Genomic DNA, 25620 nt, shown 5'->3' with positions numbered 1-25620 from the left:
AAAATACATTATAATTGATGCCATAGAAATAAAAAGGATCATTAGAAACTAATATGAAAAGGTATACACCAACAAACTGGGTAACTTAAAGGATATGAATAAATTACTAGAAACATACAATGTACCAAAGCTAAATATATAAATATATTAAATATATAAGTATATTAAACATATATAATATACAGTGTGTGTATATACACACACACACACACACACACACATATATAAATAAATAAGTACATACACAAACTATATATATTTTTTTCACAAGTTTTGGAGATTAGGACCTAGACATCTTTCTTTGAGGGCTGTTATTCTGCCTATCTATGAATATATTATGTAACATGGAAAGGAGGTATTAAGGTTGCAAATGTAATTAAACTTGTTAATCAGATGACCTTAAAGAGATTATCCTAAATTATCCTGGTTAACCCAATGGGATCACAAGGGTCTTTTAAATGTGGAAGAGAGAGGCCTAACAGTCAGTGTTCATGTGATGCAGTGTGAGAATTACTTGACTGACCATGAGCTTTCCATATGAAAGAGAGCCTAGCCACAAACTTTGGGCAGCCTCTAGAAGCTGGAAAAGGCAAGGAAGTGGCTTTTCCCCCTAGACTCCAGAAACGAACACAGCCCTGCTAACACCTTGACTTTAGTACATTGTGACTCATTTCAGACTTCTGAACATCAGGACTTTAAGATTATGAGAGAACTCTAACACATTTATTTTTTTGAGCCATTAAGGACATATGTATGCACACACACATATACATATGTGTGTTTGTGTGTCAGTGTCAGGTGGTGATATTGCTTTGAAAAAAATAAATCTTATCAAAGTGTTATGAATAACTAAGGGTATTTTATACAGGGTGGTCAAGGATGAGGTAATGTTTAAATAGAAATGTGAATAAAATGAAGGAGCAAGGTATCTGGAAATAGAATGTTCAGATGGGAAAACAAGTGCAAACTTCTCCAAGTCAGAAGTTTGCTCAGCATTTTTGATGAATAGAAAAAAGGCTAATAAGGCTAAAGGCCAATGTGAAAAGTGAGTCAGAGGAAACACAGGATATGAATACCACTGATGATTACATAAGGGATGGTTATTCTGGTTATTTTTGGAGGGTGAGTAGGAATGAAGGCAAAGAGGGGGGACCTTTACTTTTGTCCTATTATATATGGGTTTTGATGATGATGCATTACTATTTCTTGTCTTGAAATTTTATTGTAACATAAAAGTATAAGAAATCTGAAACACAGAAATATCAAGTGTAAAGATGAAGAATATATATATATATATATATGTATATATATGATGAAAATATACATGATGTGGTTGGTTTAGTCCAAAAATTGAGGAAAAGGGGGATGAAAGAATCAAATTATGTTGTTTTTATTTTTAAAAACCTATTATCTATTTGCACTTTTATACATCTCTGAGTTTGTATATACATGCCAATAATATGTGTAAATGTGTGTGCCCATGCACATAAACAAGTGTAAGAATCCTATGGTTGCCTGATACTGAAAATAGTTGGTCTGAAGGTGAATATTTGAAAATATAAAATGAGGAAGATGATTAAATAGCCTACTTATAAATCCCTACCTACCAGAACATCGTAAGGGGTCTAATATTATGGAAAGCTATAGTTACTTCAGAAATGTGGAATAGAATTGGGAGCATGGGATTTGGAATCAGACTGCCTAAGTTCAGACCGTGGCTCCACCACTTACCAGCTTTGGGACTGAGAAGTATTCATTTGCCCTCTCTGTATCTAAGTTTGTTCATCTGTAAAAGAGAGATAATAGCATCTGGCTGATGGAATTTTGGTAAGGAATAAACCTACTAAAAGAAATATAACACTAGAACAGAGTCTGGCATATAATATGTGCTCAATAAATGTTAGCTTCTATTGTTATTATTGCTCTCTGGTCTAGATTATTAGACTGCAATTAATATATATTACACACAAAAACTTTCTAACTTCTAGCTCCTCTCCAAATATGCTGCAAGGGACTGTTCTAGCAATTTTAATTGTTTCAGCCAGATTGTTGTCACTTTACTATGCATATGCAAATGAAATTACTGTAACAATGTTAAAAAGAAGCAGAGAGATTTTTTTTTTTCCATTGGATATCCTTTCCTGCTTTGTCAAAGATTAGTTGGCCATACTTTTCTGGGTCTAATTCTGAAGTCTCTATTCTATTCCATTGGTCTATGTGTCTGTTTTTGTGCCAATACCATGCTCTCTTGATGATTACAGCTTTGTAGAAGAGGCTAAAGTCTGGGATTGTGATGCCTCCTGCTTTGGTCTTCTTCTTCAAAATTACTTTGGCTATTTGGGGTCTTTTGTGGTTCCATACAAATTTTAGGATTGCTTGTTCTGCTTCGAGAAGAATGCTGGTGCAATATTGATTGGGATTGCATTGCATGTATAGATAGCTTTGGGTAGTATTGACATTTTAACAATATTTATTCTTCCAATCCATGAGCATAGAATGTTTTTCCATTTCTTTCTATCTTCTTCAATTTCCTTCATAAGCTTTCTATAGTTTTCAACATACTTTAACAAATGGTGCTGGGAGAACTGGACAGCAACATGCGGAAGAATGAAACTAGACCACTTTCTTACACCATTCACAAAAATAAACTCAAAACCCTAGAGGAGAAAGCAGGAAAAAAACCTCTCTGACCTCAGCCGCAGAAATTTCTTACTTGACACATTCCCAAAGGCAAGGGAATTAAAAGTAAAATGAACTATTGGGACCTCATCAAGATAAAAAGCTTCTGCAATGCAAAGGAAATAATCAACAAAACTAAAAGGCAACCAATGGAATGGGAAAAGATTTTGCAAATGACATATCGGACAAAGGGCTAGTATCCAAAATCTATAAAGAGCTCACCAAACTCCACACCCAAAAAACAAATAATCTAGTGAAGAAATGGGCAGAAAACATGAATAGACACTTCTCTAAAAAAGACATCCAGATGGCCAACAGGCACATGAAAAGATGCTCAACATAGCTTCTCATCAGGGAAATACAAATCAAAACCACACTCAGATACCACTTCACACCAGTCATAGTGGCTAAAATGAACAAATTGGAAGACTATAGATGGTGGAGAGGATGTGGAGAAATGGGAACTCTCTTGCACTGTTTGTGGGAATGCAAACTGGTGCAGCCGCCCTGGAAAACAGTGTGGAGGTTCCTCAAAAAATTAAAAATAGATCTACCCTATGACCCAGCAATAGCACTGCTAGGAATTTACCCAAGGGATACAGGAGTGCTTATGCATAGGGGCACTTGTACCCCAATGTTTATGGCAGCACTTTCAACAATAGCCAAATTACAGAAAGAGCCTAAATGTCCATCAACTGATGAATGGATAAAGAAATTGTGGTTATATACACAATGGAGTACTATGTGGCAATGAGAAAGAATGAAATATGGCCTTTTGTAGCAATGTGGATAGAACTGGAGAGTGCTATGCTCAGTGAAATAAGACATACAAAGAAAGACAGATACCATATTCCTTCACTCTTATGTGGATACTGAGAAACTTAACAGAAGATCATCGGGGAGGGGAAAAACAAAAAAAAAAAAGGTTAGAGAAGGGGGAGCCAAACCATAAGAGACTCTTAAATACTGAGAATAAACTGAGTGTTGATGGGGGGTGGGAGGGAGAGTAGGGTGGGTGATGGGTATTGAGGAGGGCACCTGTTGGGATGAGCACTGGTGGTGCATGGAAACCAATTTGACAATAAATTTCATATTAAAAAATAAAAATAAAAATAAATAAAAAGAAGCAGAAACAGCCCAGCACACCATATTACCCTTAGACTTACATTTACCACTACCTTTTACCTGTGACTGCTGTTCAAATATTTCATCAGAACAGACTTTATCAGTAATATCTGAAAACAAACAAAACATGTTCTCTGGACAAAGTTAAAAGGGGCCTTACATAACATTATTGCAATTGAGTCTGACTTCTGTAGTCCTTATTCAGCAATTAAGACTACATCGGTGAGTAAAAAAAAAAACAAAAAAACAAAAAACAAAAAAAAATTCAAAATATTGATAAAAGGCAGCCATGATTATTATTATTTTTTTTATTTCTTCAAAACTTCTCTACAGGAGTTTAAAGGCTTTGACGTGGGTTTAAAGGTTTTTGATTTACAAGCTAGATGAATTTAGGCAAACTTCTCAATTTTCCTCAATCTTTGTTTCTTCACCACTGTGCTCAGGGAGTACTTTATTCTATGAAAATCCCAATACAGTCTACCGTTTAATGTCTCATAGTTTTAAGACAAAATCAAAACACAAGATTATTATTTTCAGTAACTTGCATGCGAAAAAATTAAATGGCTGTCCTAAGTTAGTAGTTAGTAACTAGGTGTTTGGACGTCTTTCGATTATTACTACAAATCTCTTTTCCACCATACTCTGTTATTTAAATTATTAGAATGAAAAATGCCTTTCTCTAAAAGAAAAAAAATTAATAGGTCAAGACTGCAAAGTGATTCACAAGACTAAATAATCCATTGCTTATAAGTCAATTCTAAGAATATATTTATATATTATTCATTATATAGTGACTTATTTTAATGACATCTATAAATATCTTTTGGTCCATCAAGTACCAAAGAGAAGATTTCTAAATCAAAAGACTTCTAAATTTTTAACATTAACAAACTCTTAGCCAGTGGTAGTATCACTAAGAAATTCCTTTTTTCAGATTTAAAGACTCATTTAAATCATGATATAGATCATTCTATTAATATTTTAGTGTATGCTTTCATTAAAAATGCTAATTTGAAATGAAATATTCTTTTTAAAAACTGGCTGTGGTTTTTTTTTAAAAAATTCCCCCTTCACTTGTTTTAATTTGGAAACATGAAATTCTTTCTACCCTGAATCCATTGCAGCATCTAGTTTCCCTTTTCTCTGAAGGTGTTGTCTCTGCTGTCTTTTTCAAATGTTGATTTGGGTCCATCATTGAGTGTTTTCAATTGTAGTTGATGCTTGGTTTGAAACGACCACCTATTCAGGGAGAAAAAGGATAACTTATTTCACTTCGACAATATATAATTCAGAAATATGCTGTAAGGCTGACATTAATCAATAGATAAACCCACTAATACTCATTCGGGGTCTTCAATGTCCAGAGCACTAGGCAAATGTTAGACACCAAAGTAAGGGGGAAACACATGCACACACAGAGTCCTAATTTCCAGGGATTATAATTTGATTGGGAAGATAAATTTCTGAAAATAATTTGAAACAACAAATGAATAGTATAGATCATACACTAGATGAGATCAAAAATTTAAAGTACTGAAAGAAAAATTTAAATGTTTCACATATCTCCATTATAAAATTTAGGTAGGCAAATATATATTTAATCCATCTTTATAGTTTTACAAAGGGTCAAACCGTGCCTTGTACATAGTAGACAGTCAAAATGGGTAGACAGAAAAATAACGTAAGGAATTGTAATTAGAGTGACCTAAGAAGGTTTCATGGAAGAGATACCTCAGGAACCAGGTATGAAATGCAGGTCGAGATGGACTTGTTAAAGAGTACCTCTCAGAGAGACTCTGGCCATGCTTGACCTACCACTATCACAACCCTACTTTATTTTTATTTTGTTCATTTACTTTTGAAGATAAAATGTATGCAGTTGCATGTATGTAAAATATATGTATTTGAAAGTACAAAACATCAAAAAGACGTATATGAAAGAATCTTTCTGTAGCCCTTGTCTACCCAACATCCAGTCTCTTATTCTGAGGACTAATTTAACCAGTTCTCAGTGAACATTATCCAGAAATGTGATATGCATTTTTAATTAAATACATAATAGCTTCCTTTTTTAACACAGATGGTGGCATACCGTTAACACTGCTCTCTACCTTTTTGTGCTACTTTATATTAATAAATGACTTTTTTCAGTTTCTTTATGGTTGTAGTTATCCTATTGTCCATAATATATCTAGTTACATGTTGATAAACATTTAGTGTCTGAATATTTCATACTAGAAATTTTTTTTAAAAAAATTTTTAACGTTGATTAATTTGTGAGGCAGCGAGAGATAGATCATGAATGCGGGAGGGTCAGAGAGAGAGACACACACACAGAATCTGAAACAGGCTCCAGCCTCTGAGCTGTCAGCACAGAGCCCCACGCGGGGCTCGAACTCACAGACCGCGAGATCATGACCTGAGCTGAAGTCGTCGCTTAACCGACTGAGCCACCCAGGCATCCCTAGAAAATTTTTTTAACACGTCATTTTATTTATGTGTAAGATAAATTCTTATGAGTTTTGAGGTCAAAATGCAAGATAAATTATAATTTTGTAAATTGTTAAACCTCTATTTTAATTTTAATTTTTTGAGTTTTTATTTAAATTCCAGTCAGCACAGTGTAATAATTAGTTTCAGGTGTAATACATAGTGATTTAATAATTCCATACAACACCCATTGCTCATCATAAATATACTTCTTAATCCCCATCACCTATTTAACCCATTTCCCCCCACCCATCTCCCCTCTGGTAACCATCAGTTTGTTCTCTATAGTTAAAAAGTCTGTTTCTGGGTTTCTCTCTCTCTCTCTCTCTCTCTTTGCTCATTTGCTTTGTTTCTTAAATTCTCCATATAAGTAAAATCATATGGTATGTATCTTTCTCTGATTGACTTATTTTATTAAGCCTCTACTTTAAAGACTGTAAAATGAGTCAACTTGTTCCTTAGATTTGCTCTTTTATATGGAACAGTGAGTTCTTTGCTGAGGTTTAGAAAATGTATTCTTGTTTATACATATCTGCATAATACATACTTATGTATCTAAGATATTTATATATAGAAACACACATAAGCATAGATATATGATAATTAATAGGGCTATAATTATACAATATATTTAAAATATGTCATATGTGCAGTGGATTCTCATTATTTGCAGTACTTGTGTTCTATAAAGTTGATGCAAACAGCAAGACCTGAACATTGTTCCTAATAGAGGGTTAGATGTCCGTGTATCTCTGGCCACATCATTTTCATCAACCAATCAATTTATAACCTTGTTTCATGTGTGCTTTTGTTTAAAGATATCTTATTTAATGTATATTGTTGATCCATTAATTTTAAGTTTGTGGCCAATAGCACTGTCTTGCTCATGCCTGAGGGATGCCTATGTAACTCATATATTCTTTCCATCATGTGCATCACGTCCTTCTTGCACTTAGGAACACTGGCCCACACTTCAGCACTATACTTGGGAGCTGTTTAAACAGCAAAATCATCAAAAAAAAAGTACAAAAGTGAAAAATTATGGCTCTAAATAAACTGTGAAAAGAACACTTGTTTAGAACATGAGAGCTAAAAAAAGAAGGCAGAGCCACATTTGTCTGACTTCAGCTGGGACCGTGTGTTTTGGACAACTCAGATTTTTTGCCACTCTGGACAAGTTTATGGATGACCATAAAGAACATTAGTATTGATTTTGGGGTTACAAATAAATTTTTGTGAGAAGGCAAGTTCACAAATACTGAATCCATGAATAATGAGGATCAACTATGTATTTTATTAATTTATTCAATCAGGATTTATTGAGTCCTTATATTATAAAGACAATGAATATATGTAATGCCAATTTAATAGATAATGTATAACTGTAGAAGTGATAAATATCTGAAGATATTATCATGTGTATGTAAACATATGCATCAATGCAAAAACCCACGTCTATGTACATCTAAGTAAATCCTAGTTATTCCACTTTTTTTGCATGTGCTCCAAACATGCCTATACCTTTTCAGTTACTAAGTGGAGAAGAATGAGGAAGAAATCAGTAGTTAGGGACCCCAAAGTCATAACCAGCCCTTTGATAAATTTCCTGTTATATTTTTCATGAATACCTTTTTCTGTATCTTTCCCCAGAATTTAAATGGTTAGGAAGTCATTTTTTCCACTTAAATCTATTACTGAAAATCTCTTTGAATGATTTATGATGTGTATATACACCCTATAGCTTTAGTTCTGTTTGTTGTGCTTTGTTTTTTGGCTACTGAACAAGTATTCTTTTTCTTTTTTCTTTTTCTTTAATTTTTTTTTAGAGAGAGCGAGTGAGCAGGGGAGGGGAAGAGAGGCAGAGAGAATCTCAAGCAGGCTCCCCAATGACCCTGAGATCCTGACCTGAGCCAAAATCAAGTGCTGGACACTTAACCAACTGAGTCACCCAGGAGCCCTGTGAACAAGTATTCTTTATTGCAGTCTAGCCCTGTTTATTGCATTTGATTAAATTATGATTTCTTATTTTATTTCTATCATATCCGTCTTCAGAGTCTTTCAGAGGTCCCCTGTATCATACAGAATAAAATTCACACTTCCTATTTGAGATTCTTTACAAACTAAACCCAGCCCTTGTTTTTAGTCTCATTTCCCAACACATCCATTAGCACCTACACCCATATGGAACCAAGTGTCCCTAGAACGCTCTGCCCTATGTTTCTTCTTAACCTGTAATGTTCTTCCTCACCTTTTCATTGTAATTCTGCCCCAAATCACTCTTGTTAGATATTTTCCCAGTTACTCCCAATTGAAAAAAACCTTTCTCACTCTGCTGCTTATAACTTGTAACACAGTCATTACTTTTCCCTGTTATTTCTACAACTTTCTCAGATAGATTACAATTCCATACCTCTCTCCTAGATACCAAGAAAAAATAGCAAAAAAGTGGGAAATGTAGGACATCCCCCCCTCATGTCTGAGAAAGACTGAATTGTAATGGGTAACCTCAAAGTAATAACGGAGTTGGAGTATCAATTTAGGTTTGACTCTTACCACCACACTTTTTACTTCATCATGGCATTTTAAACCTGATTGGAGAATTTAACTTACTTTTCTCTGGACACTTTTTTTTTCCCCTCAGGGCCCCAAACAACTGACATTTAAATACACTTTGGGGACACAATATGTTTCTGGGACAGAACCACAGACATTCAGACACAGCACTGCCATTCTTTCTTCAACAGAACAGCCCAGTTCTGCCTCATTTGATTGGGCTGGAGTGGAGGGCAGAATCTCACTAGCCTCTCCTTACCTGTGTCAAGCTTTTACTGTTAGAGAGATCATAAAAAAGCAGTGCAAGCCAGGTGACCCAGTCTCTACTGTATACCTATGGAACCGAGGAGGAAAAAAAGAGAAAACAAATTTATTAACTTTTTAGACCTTTTATGAAGGATTTTCTTCATTTTCTACCTCACTTTTGCAGTCACAATAGTCTATTAAGAATAGCCACCTTCCTGAATTGGAGAAGGGAACTAATATTTATTGAATTCTTAGTTTATGCCAGGAACCATGCTGGGAAAATTTTTTTTCTCATTTGATCAGAGACAAAATTATCTAGAAAACTTCTTTCTTTGTCCTCACCTTGAGTCAAATGAGTTGAAACAGGAACGTAGAGGTGGGTAAGTGACTTTGAGACATGTCCCATTTTTTTTATGTTTGCCAACTAACTCTCCACCCTATATTATCCAGTTAATATGGGATAAAAAAAAAGTAGGGAATACATCTAATTATTCCATATAGTCAGTGAAAATAAATGCCTTGTAGTATATTTTGAGAAGATAAACAGAGATCCGTTTTTTTTAACTTGAAGTTTCACTTATCTAGAAAGTAATGGTAACAGGGTTTCAAAATTTATTTTTAAATTATGAATGTCTTATTTTCTACATTTTAACTTTCAGAGCATAGAAACCTGAGGCTCATCTATCTCCAGAAGTCATATTTAATAAATTTTATATGCTTAAATATAAGTGTGCTGAAGACAAAGCATAAAACATATAATATTTATCATGTTCATCAAAATATTTTTTCCCTTGAAATCTGTGGCAGTTTCTCACATAGAAGAAACACTGAAATTAGAGGTTCTCAAAGGGTCTTACCTGGACTTAGATCCTACACCAGTAGCAAAGAGTCCATCCCTTTATCTGTTGTTAAAATCTCTCTTTAAATAGTGAGTTGGCTTTTTTTTTTATCAGTTCAGTGATGATTAACCATATTATTAGGTCATTGTCCTAAGTAAACAGAAGAAAATTAATTATTCTAAGAGCCTGCTCCAGACTTCTACATTTTAAAAGTTATATATTTTTTGATCTCAGTCTATTAATTACCAATGTTGTGGTTGGACCCATTCGGGTGGTTTTTATTATGATTTCAAGATGCCTCTCAGCAATAAATCATCAGGGAACTTTGGAAAAATACAGGTTTATTTCTTATAGGACTGGGGATTTACACAACACACATGGGAGCAAACAGCAAGGTCATAGGTAGAGGGAGAGAGCGCAAAGCCTGGGGTTCTGCTTTTATTCAAGATGCTCCTCAGCAATAAGCATCAGGGAACTTTGAAAAACTACAGGTTTATTTCTTATAGGATCTGGGATTTACACAGCACACGTGGAGGCAAACAGCAAGGTTATAGGTAGAGAGAGAGAGTGCAATGCCTGGGGTTCTGCTTTTATTGGGGGTGAAGGTTGAGGCCTAGGGTTTTACCAAATCACTCTTATTGGTGAATTTAAAACATAAGAGTGAAAATGTAAAGCTCAGGAAAAGTAAAAGAAAAGTGACCCCAAATGGTCAGTTTTTGAAATCAACCAAGATCTCTAAAACAAAGATGCCTCTAAGGTGGAGGATGGGGGATGGCTCTTTATCTGTTCTGTGGCTGGCAGCTGTTTATTTGAGATAGCCCTCTTTGACATGTCTGCCTCTTTGAAATGGATGCTTTGGCAATCAGAGCTTAACCTAGGCACTTGTGTTACAGAAAAGGAAAAAAAAATGTCAGATTTTACACTACATTACATTAATTTCTCAGAATTTATAAATTATTTTTATGTAAAAGTTTAATTATTAAACTTCATTTCTGAGAATAACTTATATTTGCTTGAGTTGGTTGCATAATATTTTTTCTTTAAAAATACAAACATAGATTATCTAAGATATTTAGAACTAGAAAAGAATTCAAGGCAGTTTTTTAAATGTGTCTACTGGTTCCTTTAGCATTTAAGATAAAACATACTCTTTTGCTTGATACTTTGGTACAGTTCTAATACAGGGTCAATGAATACTGCATACATACACACACACAGACACATATATATATAGCTATTACTTAGAGAACACCATATATATATGTGTATATATATATGTATATATGTGTATATATGTATATATATGTGTATATATACATATACATGTATATATATGCTTGTATGTATATGTGCACACACACATGCATATATAGCAATGTGAGACTGCATATATGAAAACATACCCCTTAATCACTTCTATAAGACAATTACTGGAACAGCTGCAGCAATATGTATTTAAATTCTGTATCTCAGTTATTTGATACATTAGCTCTGTCCATGTTTATTTTTAGAAGCATTGGAATCACAGGAGGAACCAGAGATTGTGGAGGGATAGAAGAGTTGGGAGACCCCCAATTTTCCAAGTAAGGGGAACTGAGAAATGTAGAACTGGGACAAAGAAAATTAAGATCTGGTTTTCCAGATAGCCCTCTGCTGAGTCAGAATCTATAGTAGTCCAGGCCCACCCCTCCACCCAACAATCTCCCCACAGGAAATTTTGATTCCATTTATGAAAGTTTTTTTTTTTAAATAAGCACTTCATTTAATATTTATGTATCTCTAGATTTTGAGAACCACTAGAGCAGACCTAGAGAATACTTTCAGGACATTATGGACTTCCCTATTATTCAGAGTGGAAATAAGTTTAGGGGCTTCTACGGTAGTGATTTTCTCTTCAAATTTCCATTCTACCAAGGAATGAAGGTTGAAGGTTGGAATGAAGGTAAAATAGTACAAATTAAGAACCGTCCTAATCCCTAAACTAAGGCCTTCTGGTGAAATCCTGGAGTGTTTTCATAGGTCAAAGAGCGTCTTCTGTGCTCTTCCTTCTGTATGACTGTTTAATTACTAATTAGACCGTGCTTGTGCAACTTGTGGAGAAGTAAGGTGGTCAGAGGAAAAATGTTACAATAGTTCCTTTAAGATCCATATAATGCTAACATCCATGGGTCAGGAGAATCGTATAGTTTTATAAAAATATTCTAGTGATATTTGTTTCAGAGATTATCATTACAGTTCTGATGGCATATCATAGTCCTTGAAATCTGATAAACTTCAATGCCAATTTGTCTCTGCTACTTGCTAGCAGTATGAGCTTAAGGTTATTTAAGATTTCTAAGCATCAATATCCTCATCTGTAAAATACAATACTTGGAGTAAGGATTAAATAATGTGTATAAAGTGCTTTACACAGTACTTGACACTATAGTTCAATATCTACTTTCTAATAGGATTCATTGTATGATGTTTGTGTATTATAAATATTTACAGCAATTAATTCACATTAAATTAGTAAAAAAAACATCTCTAAGACATGTGCCTAGCAGTTTCTTCTGGCAATTTTTATTGCCCGAGTTCTCAGGCATGCTTTGAGAGAAAGGCTTCAAGCTCAAAGCAAACATGCTGCCACCTGTCTACCCCACTTCCCTTGGCAATGGTCATGAGGCAGCTCCAGGTGTATACTCCTGGAAAGAACCCAACATTTCTGTATGTACTGATGCTAAAGCCCTTGTGATTACTCTTACTGTGACCATCACCTTTGTTATTATAGGTACCACCATAAGAAGGAAGGTATTTCCTGATCAGTCTCATCACCTCCTCTCTAATCCCCATATGGCTCTGTCAAGCCTGAACTAAGACCCTTTTCTTGAGTCTTTTAGAACTCATGGTTAATCAAACATAGAATTCCCTTTACCTTCAGTCTCTTCTCTGAATTTCTTGCTGTTGTTCATCTCTTGCTCTAACTTAAACCTGGCACTTTCCTGAAGACTGCCTCTCCCGCTGCTGTAATCAGTGGGAGCTGTACTATTCTCCATATTGCTCCATACCAGATGGGCTGGTTTTCAGTTTGCTCTACTTTGCTACTTCCCTTCTGTGTTCATTCCCTCTTCTCTCAGAAGGCATAGTTTTGAATTTCATATCAAAAGACACTATCATTTATCCTTCTTCTTGTTGGAATCATCTACTAATCCTTCAGTCACTTCCACTTATTCTGTGACAGTTTAAGCTCCTGGTTCAAAGTCAATCTCTCAGAATGTTACTGTTATCATAATTATTGGTGATTTCAATGATCATGGAGATAATCCTTTTAATTTTCTGGCTTCTTGGTTTTTAACCTTTCCTTCTCCAATGATCTTGCTTTTCTATCTACTCCAATGGATATATCCAAGACCTTGTTACACAAAAAACTGGAACTTCCCCCATAATATCATTTCCAAGGATTGGTTTACCACTGTCTATCTTTCCAGCATATACTGTGTTATACCTCAGATGCAACAACACTTTCACTAATCAGGATTTATAAACCACTGATTGATTCTCCCAGAGATTGCATTGTTCTTGGTTTCATGTCCTCATTTTCCTGCATTTCTGGGTTAGATTCAATGGTCATGGTAATAACTTTTTTCCATATCTCTTCAAGTCATTATTGACCTTTGCATCATCTTAATTGCTTAACTACAACCTTGATTAACCCCAACTCTCAGACTACTCTGTCAATTCATCCATGCTACTGAATGAGGTTGAAGAAAAACCCTCAACATGTTGACTTTAAGTTTATGATTAAGAAACTCAAATGAGCCTTTGTGTAGGTATCATGCTGCATTTTCCTAATTTGTGTCACCTTGTTTTTGACTCTTTTTAAACTTCATTTATCTCCTCAAAACTCTAAAACATCCTTTCCTATCTTTACCTTCAGCTGGTGACTATTTCAGTGACAAAAAATGAAGAACAAAACTCAAAACCTCCTTCCAATACATCTATCTACCTATAGCATCAGTGCCACATATTTTGCCTTGAGGAACTGTCCATGCTGCAGCCAAGATCATTCTCCATTTGTGCACCAGATTGTCTCCTCTCCTTGTGTTCCAAAGGATATCAATTTTCCTGCTCTAAAGAAATGTTCCCATCAGCATATAAGCATCCTGTCACTCTCCCATCTTCATAAATCCCTCTTTTGATTCCGTACCTTTTACAGGTATTGCACTATTTTTGTACTGTTAAAAAGTCTTCTCAAAAGACTTATCTATAATATCGCTTTCTACTCCTTTTCTCACATTCTTTCCTGAGTACACTCAATCAAGTTTATACCCCCAATTCCACTCAAACTACTCTTCCCTAAGTCATAAATTACCTAAATGCTATAACGTGATGGTCTTTATCTGACTTGAACTATTAGCCATCTTTCAGAGCTGACTATTCCCTTCTCCAGGAAACAGTTTTCAGGATACTATCCTTTGTGGTTTTCCTCTTAACTCATTGGCTTCCATTTCCACTTCATGTGGAAATATTCTATATATCTTTGGCCTCTTAATGGGAATGTGTCAGGATTCAATTCCCACTTATTCCATGACAGTCTTACAAGTCACTCCCAATTATTCCATGACAGCCTCAGAATTCAACCATTATATTTTGGTGATCTCATCTATTCTCATATCTTTAATATTATCTATATGTTGAGAATTCTAAAATTTTTATCTCTGGTAAAGACTTTATTCCTGAGATTTTTCCTCAAGACTTTATGGTAGATTTTTCCATTGCCTGCTCACCATCTCCCTTTACATAGATAATAGGCTTCTGATACTAAAAAATTTTAAAGCTGTTCCTCTCATCTTCCTTTCCCAAACCACTCCTATAATATTCCTCATCTTAGTCAATTGTAGTTCTATACTTTTAGTTGTGTGTACACGTGCGCACATGTACACACACATGCACACACACTATTGGAATAATTCTTGACTCTTCTTTTACTCAAAACATACGTTCTAATTTCAAAATATACCCAGAATCTGACTTTTTCTCACCACCACCACGGCTGTCGTTCTGTCCTGAATTATTGCGACATTCTCCAATTTGTGTTTCAGCTTATCTCCTTAAATTCACCAACTGCACTCTCCCATGTAAATGGGAGCCAGAATTCCATCATGTCAAAACAGGTCATATCATGACACTGATCTGCTCAAATCCTCCAATGGCTTCCTACCATTCAGCATAAAGTCCAAAGAATGGCCTTAAGACTTTTAAGATATAGACCCCATATTCAGAGTATTTGTATTTGCTGTTCTTCCAATCTATTCTTCTCTAGATATCTGTATAGCTCACTCCATCACCATCTTTTATCACCCACACAAATGATCCCTTTTATCTTACTTTCATTCAACATCATTACTGTGAAATTCAATCATATTGTTGTGTATATCAGTTCATTCCTTTCTATGCTGATTAGCTCACATTATACAAATTATTTCAATTTCTTTATCTACTCAACTGTTTATAGAAATATGAGTTGTTTCCAGTTGGCTATTACAATTAAGTGTTATCAATATTTGTTTATAAGCCTTTGTGTGGGCATATGCTTTCATTCTCTTGAAAAATGCCTACTGGTGGAATGCTTGGGTCATATGAGAGTTGTGTACTTAAGTTTTTAGGAAATTTCTAACATAGTTGTATTATTTTACATTCTCAATAGCAATGTATAAGAGTTTTGTTCCTCTCCCTCCTAATAGTTGGTATGAATAGTCTTTAAATTTTATTCCTTCTAATAGATATGTAGTAGTATGTAATTCTGATTTCAAATTTGCATTTACTTAATGACTAATGATGTTGAGCATCTTGTCATGTGCTTATTTGCTATCCTTCTCTCTTTCTTTCTGTCTTTTGGTAAAATGTCTGCTCAATTTTTTTTACTCAGCATTTACTGGGATGTTTGTCCTCTTATTAATGAGTTGTAAGAGTTATTTAGATTTCTACAAACAAGATCTTTGTTGGGTATACGTTTACAAATGTTTTCAAGTCAGAACCTTAAAATTTTGATGAAGTCTAAGTTAATTTTTTTATGTTTATTTATTTCTGACAGAGAAAGCGAGAGAGAGCTAGTAAGAGCAGGGGAGGGACAGAGAGAAAGGGAGACACAGAATCCAGGCTCCAGGCTCTGAGCTGTCAGCACAGAGTCCAATTCAGGGCTCAAACCCATGAACCCTGAGATCATGACCTGAGCCAGTCAGACGCTTAACCATCTGAGCCACCCAGGTGCCCCTGATGAGTTCTAATTTATCAATTTTTCTTTACCTTTTGTGCTTTTTTGTATTCTGAGAAATCTTTGCCAAAATCAAGGTCAATAAATTTTTCTTGTTTTGTTCTAGAGCTGTTAGCTATTATGTTGAAGTCTATACTCCATTTTGAGTTGTTCTTGGTATAAGACATGAGGCAAGGTTCAAGACTTACTATTTTGCATATCATTATCCAATTTATTTAGCATCATTTGTTTAAAACATTATTTCCCTATGAACTTGATTGGAATCTTTGTACAATATCAGTTAAATATAAATGTGTGGGCCTATTTCTAGACTGTTTATTCTTTCATTGATCAACATGTCTATCTTTATGTCAATACCATACTATCTCATTGTTATAGCTTCATAACAAGTCTTGAAACCAGAAAATATAAGTCTTCCTACTTTGTTCTTCTTTTTCAAGAATGTTATGACTATTCTAGGTCCTTGACATTCCCATAAACATTTTTTTAATACACTTGTTAACTTCTGAATAAAACTCTGGTGGAATTTTGGTAGAAAATGGAGTGACTCTATAGATCAATTTTGGAATAATTGGCATCTTGGTAATATTAAGTCATATAATCCATAAACATGGTGTATCTCCCCTTTGCTTAAGTTTTCTTTAATTTTTCATAGCACAGTTTTGTATTTTTCAGTGACAATTCTTTCATATATTTTGTCAAGTTTGTTAAGCATTATTATTTTTATACTATTATAAATTATATTATTTTAATTTCAATTTCTAATTGTTTAATGCTAGTGTATAAAAACTTACATATGTATTTTGAACTTATGTCCTGCAATATTACTAAACTCAGCTGGTAGTTTTACTGGATTTTTAAAAACATATTTTTAAAAATTTTTAATGTAAATTACCATGCTGTGTGCAAATGAAAATAGTTGCCCTTCTTCCTTTCCAATTTGGATGCCTTTCCCCCTGCCTTATTGTACTGTCTAAGACCTGCAGTGTTCTCTCTGGACTATCATATTATAAAATAGAAATGGTGACAGCAGGTCCCTGCCATGTTCCCAATATTAAGAGGAAAAGTTTTCAGTCTTTCACAGTTAAGAATAATGCTAGCTGTAGGTTTTTGTACTTACAGGTTAAAGAGGTTCTCTTTTATTTCTAGTTATCTGAGAATCTTAAATCACTAAGGTCAATCAAAAGTCAATTCAAACGTCTAAAGTCAATCAAGGTAATTCATTGCATCCATAGAATAAAGAGGAAAAAAAAACCCTAAAATTATATCATCTTAAAATATGTAAAAAAGGCATTTGATAAAACTCTTCTTTAACTCATGATAAAACTCAGCAAACCGTGATTAGAATTTCCTTAAAGTAATGAAGAGTGTCTATCAGAATACCTATATAATCATCATACTTCATTGTATTTTTATTGGACATCATTGTACTAATGAATAGGAAGAAAATAGAAGGGCCAATATATTGAAAGTCCAATGAATTAGGAAGAGACTAATTGAGGGAATGAGATGAGGGGGAAAAGTGGAAATCTAAATGTATTATTGTGAAGCAGTTCCAGGTGATGATAAATACCAGAAAGTAGCTACAAGATGGGGTAACAAAAGTGAAATAGATTACAATTTTTCCAATACTCAAAAAAGTGTCGAATTTCTGCTCAGTTATCTGTGTTGAGTCTTCAGGGCAGCAGATGATGATATATTCTATAAGTACACTCTCAAATCTAGTAGCAACTAACTATGTGTGGTAAGGGAGCACTTCAAATGTGGCTTGTGTGACCAGGAAACTGAATTTATTTTATTTAATTTAGATATAAGTAGCTAGTGCCTACCTTATTGGGCAACATAACTTCAGGTTATCAGTCTGTAGCACGACTGAGGTAGAGCAGAGGAAAAATGGTCTTTTCCTACAAGTGTCACAAAATCTTACTTAACCATTTCTAAGGCTTTTACTGTTTATCTAATTCTTTTCAAGGGCTGAAATACCAAATCATTAGGCTGTTAGGAAACATAGGGGATAAGTAATTCTCTATTATTTCTATTTTCTTATATTATTCCTTTTTTCTCCTTCTCTTTTCTCTCCCTTTACTTTCCTGCTGTATCTCAGGATGAAGGATCAAGCACAAATGACAGAAACATTATAATCACTCATTATGTGGTAGCTATTGTAATAGGCCTTTCTAATTTTATTTTGTTAGAGAGAGTGTGTGAGTGGGGGAGAGGGGTACAGGGAGAGAGAGAATCTTAAGCAGGCTCCACGCTCAGTGTGGAGCCCACCATGGGGACGTGAGCTGAAATCAAGGGGGACGCTCAACCAACTGAGCTACCCAGGCTCCCCTAGACCTTTTCTGAGTTTTTCTAATTTTAAACAATGCTATAATGAATATCCTTTTATGTAAACATTTAAATATATCTATGATTATTTCTATAGTGTATATCTTAGAATCAATATTACCAAATCAGAGTATAAGCTTTCCAAAGCTCACTTTTCAAATTGCTTTCCAAAAAAGAATATCTCAAGAACAATGCCTACAAATATATTGCACCTCTGATGGATTATATCCATCAATCATATATTTCTTCAATCGTAGACAATTACAAAATGAAATCTTACTGTTTCATTTTTGCATTTATTTGATTACAGGCTACATTAATGCTAATTCATAAGACTTTATGACAGAGTCTTCTATTATATTTCATATGCTACAAATCTTCTTTACCTCAATTCTCTCTAGGTCACTTTGGCTCAAATTCAGAATAATATTTTTCATACTCAAATGGCAAAAATGTGTGTCCTCTTGAATAGCACCAGTATAACATTTGGTTTTCTGAAAGAGAAATCCTAATTAACCCTGTTTTCTGAAAGATTCTTAACACCTCAGAGCACAAATATTATTTTTTTCTGGAAATTATAACTTTCCTAGAGAATTCTCAAGTTGTTCTCTCTTACACAACATAACAAAGACTAGTCACAATCCCCAAAATTGTCTTTGGAGCAACAGAATTCTCCTGTCCTCAATGACTGCTAACCCCAGGCCTCCAGAAATTTCAGTCATGCCCTTACCTCCTGGGATTGCCTTGTTCCTTTACTCTCGGGCCTTTATAAGTGTGTTTTGTGTACCATGGACTTCCTCATGGCTTCAGATGTCCTCTTAGATACCTTGGCTATCTGTAGCTACCTAACAATTTTCATAAGACAACACATTGGTTAATTTAATCAACCACTCCAGAAGGTAGGACTAGAAAGAGCTGTTTAATTTTGGAGTAATGAAGGCCTAGGTAGACAAGAGCTGATAGTATGCCTGTAAATCAGAAACAAATACAATAATCCAAGTAAAAATTACCTGTGTGGTACCGAAGATTGTAAAATTCGCCAGCCAGTAGATGGAAGCAGAATCCTATCTGTAAAGATGAATACTATAAATAATTCACACATCTGAGTAGTCATTTAGCACTTTGCAGTAAAAGCAGCTTTCATTCTCCAGGGATCAGCTCTTTCTTGGGCAATATTTATGCAGTCACTAATCCCTATTCAAAGGAGATTAGGGCCTTTCACTAATTTAACCCATGCCTAGGATATGACATTTTTTCCACATAATTTCAAGTTAGGTGAAGTAAACATCTAAAGAGTAAAATATCATCTGAGGCTTTCAATGCTAAGAAGCTAATCGTGCTACATGTTTAAATGAATTCTGTTCTTGGCCCATCCTCTCAGAAAAAGAGTGCTACTTGCTTTAAGATCAGAAAGGCAGGATTAGACAAGGGCAAATTCACAGAAGAAAAGGAGTAAGGGGAAGGGCATACATAATTTAGTAAAGGGAATAATGTGGCCTGTGAGTTCCATGAGTGAAAGGATATATCTGTGATGTTTGCTTCATAGGCTAACACAGTTCTGGACACCTGGTAGATATCCATTAAATATTTATTGAATAAAACAGTGAATGGTTAAACAGAAGTTCAAATGGTGTCTCCATATGATTTGCTATCTCAGCAGGTCACTTGTAAAATTTATGTAATGTATAAAACAAAGTTGAAAGGTAGTGGAAAATGATGTGGGAGGCTGAATAATGTCCCCCAAACATATCCGTGTCCTCATCACTTGAACCTGTGAATGCTCATTTGTGTGACAAAAGGGACTTTTCAAATATGATCAAGTTTAAGCAACTTAACATGGGGAGAGTATCCTGGATAATCTGGATTGGGCCTAAATGTAATGGAAAGTGTTAAGAGGGAGGTAGAGGTAGGCTTGACTACACTCAGAGGGGAATGTGGTGTGGTGATAGAAGCAGACTGGAGCTACACATTTTGAACAGGGAGGAAGAGGCCACAAGCTAAGGAATACAAAAAGGCACTACAAGCTGAGAAAAGCAAGAAAACAGACTCTTTTCTCTGAGTCTCTGAAAGGAGTCAGCCTTGCCAATGCCCAACTTTAACCCAGTGAGATTGATTTCAGACTTACGACTTCAAGACTCAGAAGAGAATAAATTTGTGCTGTGGTAAGCCACTGTTTGTGGTACCTTGTATAGTACCAGTAGGAAAATAACATAGGTGGTGACTGCCTTCGTCAACCCTCCTCTCACTTCCTCTGCTGTCCTCCATATACCTACCTCTTACAGAAACTGTCAATAGTGAAATGTTCAAGTAACGGTCACTGAATGTTGTATATAAAAAATCTCTGGTGGGTGAGGTTTGTGATAAGTGTTGCTGTACTATATCCAGGATTCACAGCTCATAGGTGGGTTCCAGGTACCATTCAATGGGATTTCTATTGTTAGCAGCTACTCTAAATTCTCCCCACTTATATTATCATAGTAAATTACTATATTTTCTTATGGTCTTGGTGGCTAAGAGGATGCACCTCACATATTTCTAACTGCATGAACATCACTGACCAATGGTCATGAAATTTGTTATTTCCTTTTTGGAGAATAAATATATTTGATATTCTGAACATAATCTAGTTTCTTTTATCATGCTCCACTCTAGGAACCCTAGTTGTCTAGACCTTTGACCATAGTTCCAGTTAGCCGATTCTCTTCCAAGAAACTGAATCTGTTTCATTTGCTATTACCTCAGATTGAGATCTCACTCCATACTGGGCATGCCAGCTTGATGATAATGATATCATTCACTTAACCATAGATATTCTATTTTCCCACAGACTCCAGTTGCTATTCTGCCCATCCTTGTTCACTCTGGCGATAAAGTTTGATCAATCTCCTTTGATGAAGGAGAACTTATCATCTAGTGGGAATACAATATAAGAAAAAAGCTAGAAACTGAAGCAGCACTTTATTTCAGAACCCAGAGCTTTAATAAGCATCCTGTGTACAGAAATCAAGTGCTTGAGCAACCTTGCCCCTACAAGTTGGAGGAATAGGAGGCACAGAGATAACAGGAAGGAGGAACCATTCAGGAGCAGGGGCACATTTGCGGGAACTAATGTCCCTGGCTACATGAAAAATTCCTAGGGGCTATAGAATGTTTTGGTGGAGGCAAAGAATCAGGGAGCCCCTGTCATGAGAGTGACTAGATTCCCTGAGGTGCGGTGAAGTGGACAGGAGAGTAGGTGACATTCATGTACAGTGATGGCACTTTGCCAGCTCCCAGGAAATCCATACTCAGATTTATAATGGCAAATTCACAGATTCACAATAAACACTCATCACAAGCAGAATTGCAATAAAGTAAATACTTTCAAAATGGCCAGGGTTCTGGCAGGGTTTCAAAAAAATATATGCATTTCTGAATAAGGCAAAACAGATGCACTCCTGAATACTTTTCTGTCTTGGAATTGGAATATTTCACTACTTTGGATTTTTCTTATGAAGGATGGAGCCTTAGGCATGAAATAAATCAATGCCTGAATTTTTAAAATATGGATTTAATCCACTCCAGACCTGGCCGAAAGCACTGTATAACCTAAGATTGAGTTCTACTGATGTTGGAGGATGAATGCTAGAAAATGAAATCTGTTAAAGAATCTTATGTGTAGATGCACCTGAATAACTTCAGTAATAAAGTCCAATTAATTGTAAATAATACCTTAATAAAGCCTTTTGGTAAAAATTCATCATATAAAACTTTGTGTAGAAAGTTTGTAAGCTTCCAGCATGTGATGTCTATTTACACATTTTTGTGGGGGCGATTTCTACACCTTCTACACCTCCAAATTTTTACTCCGTTATTCTATTTCTCTCAAATCTAGGATGTTTCATTCATTAATTCACTGGGTACTTCTATGCCAAGACCATTACAGTGGGGAAAAACTATTTCTTGACACACTGTGGGACTGGCAGGCAAGAAAGAAATTAGCAAGAGGATACATATATTAAGGAGGAATAGTTAATTGCTATAAAGAGAAATAAGTAAGATTAGTGAAATAGAAACGGACAGCACATACTATTTTAGATGGGGTTTTTAGGGAAGGCCTTCAAGAAGCTGACATTTGAACAAATAGAGAGTGAAGGATCAAGTCATAGGGGGCAAAATGTTCCAGATAAAGGGCTTAGGAAATGCAAAGATCCTGATATAGAGGCTGCTTGATATGTTGGAGGAACATGAGGAAGGCCTGAGTGGAGCATAGTGAGGCGGGGAAGAGGAGAATAGGAAATGAGAGGTTACAGGTAACTGTGCTTAAAACATGTAAGGCCTGGGAAGGCCATGGTAACATTAAATATACATATATGATGCCAAAAATTATATGTTGTATCAGTGTGAGTGCTTTATAAAGTTATCAGGGTTTCTCATACCAGTTTTTATCCCGATTAGTCTACTTTGAACTTCAAAGGCCTTGATTTTCAACTCAGGTTGGTCAATGACAGGTCTTGGTGGTAAGAGGGCACCCAGCTAGCACAGCAACCCACACACTGCTAGTAAGTAACTTGATTTTGTGTCTATGAGAACTTTCACTTCAGTGGTCCTGATCCTCCTGCCTGTTGACTAATGACTTCTGAGTTCACCTCCAGTGCTGACACTGATTACTGTGGTGGTAGGTACTCTGTGTTCATTAGTCAGCCCTACTATCATTGTGAGGTTCTTTGCGTTGTATGAGCTACCAAATATAGAAATTTTTTTTTTACAAGTCAACCACTTTAGCCAGCCTAGAAATCTATACCAGAAAGAAAAATGAAACATAAAAACAACAACATAGACAAACTAATTTTATTGTTTAGATAGAGGTAAAAATTGTGGAACAGAGTTGAAAACTTGATTCTTTCAAAATCAAAATTGAATATCCTGGATATATGGTACCCTGTATCATATCACTATCTCTGCTGGTTGGGGGCTTTAAAACAATATCAACCACATATAGTGAGTGTCAAGAGCACTAGACTAGGCATCAGCAGATATGGGTTTAAGCTTCTACTCTGTCAAAACCTGACACTACAACCTTAGCAAGTCAGGTGTATTTATAGAATCCTTTTATGGGCTCAAATTTTTAATCTATAATGGAAAGAAACATTGATCTTTAAGATTATATGGAGTAAAAAAATGCATATACTAACATGCATTATGGATTCCAAGGAAATATGCATTATGTATAAATGCCATATATATAAAGATTATAAATAAATGGTCTCTTAGGTCTCAACTAGATAGTTTTAGAAGCTGACAAAACAATCATGAATGTATCTAGAAGAAAAAAATGAATATATCTAAGAGACTTTGAGAGGGAATCATATGAAGAAAGGCATATGCTGTCAGAAATTAAAATGTATTTTTATACTTTATATATATAATTCTTATATTGTGTGACCCTGGACAGAAATGGGCATAATAATGAGATTAGAAAACCCAGACACTCATAATTTAATAATTTGTAAAGGCAGAGAATATAGATTATTAAACACATAGTATTTAGGGCAAGTGGCTAACAATTTGTTGAAATAATTAGGTTCCTTATCTCAAAATACTACATCAAAGGGTACCTGCATGGCTCAGTTGGTAGAGTATGCAACTCTTGATCTTAGGATTGTGAGTTTGAGCCCCACATTGGGTGTACTTTAAAAAACCTTTGTAGGGGCATCTGGGTGGCGCAGTCGGTTAAGCGTCCGACTTCAGCCAGGTCACGATCTCGCGGTCCGTGAGTTCGAGCCCCGCGTCAGGCTCGGAGCCTGGAGCCTGTTTTCGATTTTGTGTCTCCTTCTCTCTCTGTCCCTCCCCCGTTCATGCTCTGTCTCTCTCTGTCTCAAAAATAAATAAAAAACGTTGAAAAAAAATAAATAAAAAACCTTTGTAAACACTACATCAAAATAAATCCAGATACATTAAATATTTTTAGAAACTAAATCATAAAACACAGATAAATGCAGGTAATCATATCATCATAAGGCAAGAAAATTATTTTAAGCACATTTATAAATTTAGATTCTATACAGGAGTAGATGATTATAGAATTTAAAAATATATTTAAGTCAAAATTCACATTAAACAAAATTTATTTTTTTAATGTTTATTTTTGAAAGCGAGAGAGAAAAACAGAGTGGAAGCTGGGGAGGGGCATAGTGGGAGGGAGACACAGAATCCAAAGCAGGCTCCAGGCTCTGAGCTGTCAGCACAGAGCCCAGTGCAAGGCTTGAACCCACAAACCACAAGACCATGACCTGAACCCCGAAGTTGGACACTTAACTGAGCCACCCAGGTGCCCCAATATGTAAGTTTTAATATACTAGCAAAAATGAAAATCAAAACAGTGAAATGCCATTTTTAATTTGTAAATTTGATAAATTGGTGAAGTTTGAGGACAGCTAATCTTTCAAATGCTGTTTGTGAGGTTCTATGGTCTTTCCCTTTTGGAATGCCACTGGTTAGTATATTTGAAACATTCTATCTCTAGGAATGTATTTTAAAGAAATAAATATAAAGCAAAAGGATGCATGCATGAAATTTTCCTTGTGGATTTGTTTGTATACCAAACAGAAGACACATAAAAATAATTTATTAATAATTTATATCTTAGATCTTTGATTACATTAGTAAAACAAACTTGGAATTGTGAAAAGAGGAAATAGAAAATAAAAACAATTTTTTAGTTTAATTTTTAAAATTAAACTGCAATTCTATTGAGGTAAAATTGACATACAAAATTGTAAGATATCTAAAGTGTACACAGTTGTGATTTGATATACATATGTGTCGTGAAAGAATTCCCCATCTAGTCAATTAACCCATCCATAACCTCACTTTTTTGGTGTGTGAGAACATTTAAGTTCTACTCTTTTAGCAATTTTAGTTATACAATACAGTGTCATCAACTACAGTCACCATGTTTAATAGTAGATCCACAGATCTCATTCCTCTTATATCTGAAAGTCAGTACACTTTTACCAACCTCTCCCTATCTCTCCCACCCTCTAGCCCCTGATAACCATTCTTCTACTCTCTAAGAATTTAATCTTTTTTTTAAATAGATTTCACAGGTAAGTGATACCATGT

The 25620-nt window shown here is 35.1% G+C and overlaps 2 protein-coding genes across 4 annotated transcripts in view; both read right to left on the bottom strand.

Annotated features, from left to right (window-relative positions):
- LOC106977174 (solute carrier organic anion transporter family member 1B3) overlaps positions 1-10033 on the bottom strand; it is a 69556-nt gene extending 59523 nt beyond the window's left edge. Inside the window, exons 1-3 of one of the 3 annotated variants that reach the window (XM_015074673.3) lie at positions 9951-10033; positions 9107-9181; positions 4913-5043 (exon numbers count right to left, since the gene is read on the bottom strand). In XM_015074673.3, coding sequence (XP_014930159.1) covers positions 4913-4999 — 87 coding nt within the window. In that variant the 5' untranslated portion in view covers positions 5000-5043; positions 9107-9181; positions 9951-10033. Of the gene's footprint in view, positions 1-3845; positions 3915-4912; positions 5044-9106; positions 9182-9950 lie in introns of those variants that run through there. The other 2 variants (XM_053225930.1, XM_053225931.1) reach the window with 2 other exon arrangements.
- A 1838-nt stretch (positions 10034-11871) lies between these two features.
- SLCO1C1 (solute carrier organic anion transporter family member 1C1) overlaps positions 11872-25620 on the bottom strand; it is an 84497-nt gene continuing 70748 nt past the window's right edge. Inside the window, exons 16-17 of the transcript XR_008300156.1 lie at positions 19527-19584; positions 11872-19361 (exon numbers count right to left, since the gene is read on the bottom strand). The gene's annotated coding sequence lies outside the window, so the exon portion shown is untranslated. The remainder of the gene's footprint in view (positions 19362-19526; positions 19585-25620) is intronic.

The sequence above is a fragment of the Acinonyx jubatus genome, chromosome B4, assembly GCF_027475565.1.
Source record: "Acinonyx jubatus isolate Ajub_Pintada_27869175 chromosome B4, VMU_Ajub_asm_v1.0, whole genome shotgun sequence".
NCBI classification, from domain to species: domain Eukaryota; kingdom Metazoa; phylum Chordata; class Mammalia; order Carnivora; family Felidae; genus Acinonyx; species Acinonyx jubatus.
The sequence above is the reverse complement of the archived record's forward strand: the minus strand, read 5'-3'. Positions and strand labels throughout refer to the sequence as shown.